General features: G+C 35.9%; 1 protein-coding gene across 1 annotated transcript in view; it reads right to left on the bottom strand.

Annotated features, from left to right (window-relative positions):
- Positions 1–1,152: 1,152 nt before the first annotated feature.
- TMTC2 (transmembrane O-mannosyltransferase targeting cadherins 2) overlaps positions 1,153–6,000 on the bottom strand; it is a 450,942-nt gene continuing 446,094 nt past the window's right edge. The window contains exon 12 of the mRNA XM_004602709.2: positions 1,153–3,787. Coding sequence (XP_004602766.2) covers positions 3,608–3,787 — 180 coding nt within the window. The 3' untranslated portion in view covers positions 1,153–3,607. The remainder of the gene's footprint in view (positions 3,788–6,000) is intronic.

Here is a 6,000-nt window from a genome sequence, read left to right as displayed (position 1 = left end):
CATAGACTAAGAAAGCCAGGATAAGATAGTTAGGGAACCATGGGGGCACAATCCAGTAAAAACCCAGGGAAAAGATTTCAGAGGAGGGAAGTGTGCACAGGATAGAGAGTGATGAGGACAGATCTCCATCATACATTGGTGGATAGTAGACCCTGTGGGATGGGACTTGGACATCGAGCATGAGACAGGGCAGAGCCAGGGATAAGAAGAGTGACATTGATTATGTGTAACAGGAGCGATCTAGATATAAGGGGAGGGACTGGGGCCAATCTATTTTAACTGTACAATGAACTTTCAATCTTCAGAGTTTTGGATGCAGATCTTTTATACAATTCTCAGGAACCCACCAGCTCAGAAAAATCCATTTTCACAGTAGCAATTTTACAATTGCAGACCTGCTTTCCACATGACAAATTCAGGTGACATCCCAGCAATCCATTTGGTCCTCTGAGACCCACCAGGAGAGATGACTAAACTCAGAGCCAGGAGTAAGCCCTGAACCCTGCTGGGTGTGGCTCCCAAAGAAAAACCAAACCAAATAAAACCAACTCCTGAAAGAGAGGAAAAGCTTTCTGAACCTTGGTTTTCTTAACATTAAAGCTGGAACACAGCCATAAGTGTTCATAAGTTGCTTATTATAAAATACAATTCTCAGAGCTAAATTTATCTTACAATAAAGGAATTGGAAAATAAATCATAATGTTACTATATAACAATTTTAACAAGCTTCAAATTCTTCATCTGTCAGTTTGACCTTGCCGAGAGCATGAGGTAGACTCTTGAATGTGTCACACTCACATTTCTTGGCAGAAAAGGATTATGTGGGATCAGAACAGGATCTCCTAATTTGGTCATTTTTACCAAAAAAAAAAACTAAATCTGAGAATTGATGCTGTTTAAAATATTTTCTATTACATATTTATAATTCTTCAATAAAACAAACGAAAACTAAGTGCCATCTTTTCTGACCAGGGCCAGCCTAATGCCAGCAAACCTACCTATTATTACCAAAATGAATATTACTGAGAAATGAACCACAATATTTCTCATCTGACCCACAATCTCTACTCTGAAAACACTTTCCCATCCTACAATTAAAAACCAAGAGATGGTAAATGTGGCTGTAGATTCAAAAAAGGCATATACGAAGTATTTGTTATCAATGCTTTATTGTTGAAAACAAAATTGAAATTCTCTGGCACATAAAACAATTATTTCTACAAAAGGAAAGCCTACAAATCTTGATAATTTATACAAATAACAATTTCTCAAAAAATAAAATTTTAATTTAGTAAACTTGTCTTGTGCTCTATTTATTTTTTAGCACTGTCTGCAATAATCCACCATAAATCCCTGAGCGGAGACATTTTATAACCATGTTCTAAAGCCCCTCCCAACCCTCCCACCAAATCGGTCAGTTACTAAGCCCAGCCCTGTAGTGAAAGGTATAAGGGACATTTAGTTATTAAATATCCATGCATTTTATGATGCAGGCCAATTATTAATGCTACTTGAGAACTGGGTCAACATGAAGTGCATCTACTGTGCAATCAGCAAACCTATTAAGAACCAAGTGTTTAAAAGGAAAAACCATAAAAATAACGACATAAAATGTTAAGACTTGGAAGTCATTATAGGTCATTAATTATTTAAATAAATTAAAATGATAGACATTGAATTCATAATTAATTTCTATTTTCTTATATTAAATTGCATTATTTTTGCAATTGCCAATGCAGTAGATGAAAAACACACTTCAACACCTTCTTTTGATTTGACACCAATTTGTTGTTTTTAATGATAAATGGTATTCCGAAACTGCTGTGATTTAGTTATAAGTTAACTTTTGACCCTCCAAAGAAATGTTAATATACATATTAAGAGGGCATTCTAAATAATAACATTAACAGATCTCTCTCACTACATTTACCCTTCTCACAAAAACACTAACGCCATACGAATACTGCTCTACATTCTTTATCCCACCTATTTAGATATGTGGAAAACATAAAATAATGGAGAAAACATAATACAATGTATTTTCATGTCCAGCTACTCTTTAATGGAGATGTTGACCATATATACACAAAGTGTGAAAGAAAGGAAAAAACTAATGTTCAGTTGCAAAAAACTGGCTTAATCAAGTTTGTTTTGTTATTTTGCTATGGTATAATAATAAATAAATAAATACGTAGGGTACTGCATACTACTTTCTCTACAAATTTGATAGATAGATGCTGTTTGTAAAGGTAATTTTTAGTAGCAGAGTTTCACTGCAAGAAAAAAAAAGTTCAGTAATATTTTCTCCAACTCATTAAAGTTTTTTTACTTGTGAAATAATCATTAAAATAGTTACTATAGGTAATGAAATATAATGTTAAATCAGCTAGTGAAAAATAATTTTCAATTATGAAAAGCACTTAGGAGAGGATCTAGAAATGCAGGCTAATGCTATACACTACTATAGCTTAAAGTAAGTCATTTTGATATCCTTTGGGAAAAGCAAAATACAATAAAAATAATTCCTTAAAAATTATCAGTATTGCTATTTATGTATCTAGTAAAAAGTGATTAGTATTTCACACTCTTTCCAAAATATAAAATCATTGGCAACCATTATTATATACTGCTTTACACGCACTTGATAACTTAACCAGCAACATCTGGGAAGCACAAAGCACCTCCCCTTTTGTTTAACAGTTTCTGGTTATTCAAAACAAACATGTTTAACTTCCTTTTGTTTTAACCCTTAATTAGCCAGGAACAGTCATTTTTAAAGGCAACATCAAAAAACACAAGCATTAATACAATGAATGCTTCTAGGCAGCATGGGGAAAATATTGGTGACAATCATATGAAAAACACCTGCCTGATACGCGCAAGGCTTCCCCAACCCTTCATAGAATACCAGGTTGAAGTGTGCTTTGCTCTAATATCTTTTTTTTTTCAAACATGGAAAAAGGAAAGGATGTTCAGAAAGTGAAGACTGCGATTTCCAAATCAGAAAACGTGATACACGCTAGTCAGGAAACAACAGTAGATTCTAACAGATCATGACACAGTCCGAAAAGAAAGGGGGAAAAAAAAAGTTGTTTCTGCATTTCAGAGATTGGTAAGCAGGCTGTCCCAAGGAGGAAGGACAGCAGCGTCAGACAACCGGCCAGCTCCACCGCGATTCACGCCACCCTGGGATCACTCCCAATGAACACTTGACCTTGGTAGTTTACCCTGGCTGCTGGAGACCCCGACTTCCTCTCACAGTGTTTAAGGAACAACACAGTTTCTCATTTCGCTTTCACAAATGAATAACCTGTGTGACTTAGACTCCTCCCCCACCCCTTAAAAATGCCGAAAGATCCTGTTTTAAGTGCTCTGGTTTACAGTCCTGTGTGGGCAACAATTCCAGCCTCTCCGGAGGTTTCCCATGTTCCCCTTTTTTTGGTGTTAACGGCTGTGCCAACAGCCAAGTGGATGCTCCAAGAAGGGGCAGGGAGTGACCTCAGTGACCTCTGCCTGCCTCTTGAAGTCCAATCAGCTCTTGCCATAGCACTGCTGGGAAGTTCTGCCTGCTAGTGAATCCTGGAGGGTGAGGCACTGCCCTCCTGTGTCAGGTCTTGGAAGTCTTTAAGCCTTGTTTCTCCATGATGTTCCAGAGTTTGCGGAGGTTTGACTGCGTGATGACATCATCGGGCTTGAGCTGCAGAGCCCGCAGGTAGTTGGCCTCAGCCTTCTGGAGCCGGCCGTTGAGGTGCAGGATAGCTCCCAGGTTCATCAGAGCGGCCGGATACTGCAACCAGAGAGAGGAAGGAGAACGATTAAGAGCTCGCTCAACACTTCGCTTCCTGGAGGACAAAAATCTTCATCCACTTATGCAAATGATTCCCTTATGTAGAAGATATTTTATGGAAGCAATTTAGCCATTCATACAAATAGACAAAGCTAACTAGCAAGGAAAAGATGTTTTCAAACAGCTGCTGTGTATTCTGTGCCTTAAAGGACCAGGCAGAGAAATAGTTTTTCTTCTTGGATGAGAAAGCAACTACTTTTCTAGTTTTCATAGCTCTGATGACCTAGTGATGTGGTCAGATTATATTGTTTTGAAAGGAAAAAAATTAAGAATTTCAGAAGGAAAGATTTGAACATATTTTCAGCACTGTGTCAAGGAATAAAAAATGAATAGGAAAAGTTGACAAATCTATATCCTGCCTCTGTGTTTCTCCTCTTTAATTACATATGTCTGATCATTTATGAAATCCCTGAGAAAATTTTCAAGTAAACCTTTAAATTCTTTCTAAATCTAACCTGAGTAGTTTAATGAGGAAAAAAATCCTACTTTTTTAGGTTTTATACTTCTAATGGTAACTATTATAAATATTTAAAAATACATAAAAATGATGAAATAAGCTACAGAAAAATATGTAGCTTTTATAAGAAAAGATTTATATTGTTTGTTAAAATGTATAGTACTTTCAAAGAATTTTCTAAAATGATAACTGTAATACAAACTTACTGTGTAAAAGGCAAAGCTAAAAAAAAAATGTATGTTACATAATACCACTTAACACAGGTGTTTCCATCCTGATATTCTCAGGCATTAGTTAGCATCAAAAGTCTTTCCCCCACAGAAATAATTCTCAACTTACTATCTATAAAGAAAAAAATCTTGTCTGCTTTAGCTTTATCCATAGAACATTCTAAAAGGGATTAGAAAATAATTGGGGAGTTACATAAATGCATATTTTAAATAGCAGATAAAGTATTTGTGCTGAGATTATGCTTTCATCTTACAGACAGTGTCCACTATTAATTGCCCTGGACACTGTGATACAGTCTAGAATGATTTACATTTTTTATGATCTAATATTTATACAATGCATGTATTTTAGAGCGGAAATCATGCGACTATTCTCTCATCTCTAAAAACAATTACCTCTGAGCCCAAAACAATGCTGGGGAGTGACATGAGAATCTCAGAAGAAAACTGAGCGAAGAAGATCAAATTTTAAAAAGAGATCTTAAAACAGAAAAAGAAAAGCTGGATTGCGTTCTTGCATGATCATTGATTATGATCATGGTGAGATTCCCTAACATATTTGTGTCCCAATTCTTTTCCATTTATTGAATAATGAAGGGGGATCAACTTTCTGCATGCTATTAGAAAGTTAAAATATTAAAAGTAAGTGAATATAGGGGCCGGAAGGATAGTCCAGGGATGAAAGAGGTAAGGTGCTTCGCTCTGCACATGGCTGACCGTGGTTCAATCCCCTGCGATGCATATGGTCCCTACTACTGCTAGGAGTGATCCTTGAGCACAGAGTGAGGAGTAAGCCTTGAGCACTTATGGGTATGGCCCTTCAAATAATATAAAACAACAACAACAACAACAACAACAACAAACACCTCAAAGAACACACAAAAAGACCAAACCCGAACTCCAACAAATTAATGTGGCACATGGCATGCACAGAGCACTTTCTACAGATGTCAAGAATCAAGTTCATTTTTCCTTCTTGTTTCACTTAAAGTCTAGCACATGCATAGTTGTGATTATAATTATTATTTTTTTGCTGTACAGACTATAATTTTTATATCAACAGCTATATAATATATCCTTGGAAGAGTAACAAAATTCTCTGAAGTCCTCAACTACTAGACATTATTTTTCAACTTTTCTACATCTTTTTTTTCATTTCCAAAAATAATGTTGCAAATATAAGCTATTTCTGACCTTCAAAAACCTTTTGGTCAGGATGACTCCATACTTATCAAGAAAAATACAGATGGTCAATTTCTAATTTTAAACAGCAATCCAAATAAACATAGCTCTAAATTATATGTGCAGGGAATAGCTCCACATTGAAAACCTAAAATAACACCAACTCTTCTGTCTTCGTAAAGGAACGTTGTTATCATACCACCCATTATTATCTTGAGTTGCTTGTATCTGGACACTTTTTCTGAATTATGCCTCCTCCAAAGAGCTTAGCACCACTATCACAA

The sequence above is a fragment of the Sorex araneus genome, chromosome 10, assembly GCF_027595985.1.
Source record: "Sorex araneus isolate mSorAra2 chromosome 10, mSorAra2.pri, whole genome shotgun sequence".
Lineage (NCBI taxonomy): Eukaryota > Metazoa > Chordata > Mammalia > Eulipotyphla > Soricidae > Sorex > Sorex araneus.
The sequence above is the reverse complement of the archived record's forward strand: the minus strand, read 5'-3'. Positions and strand labels throughout refer to the sequence as shown.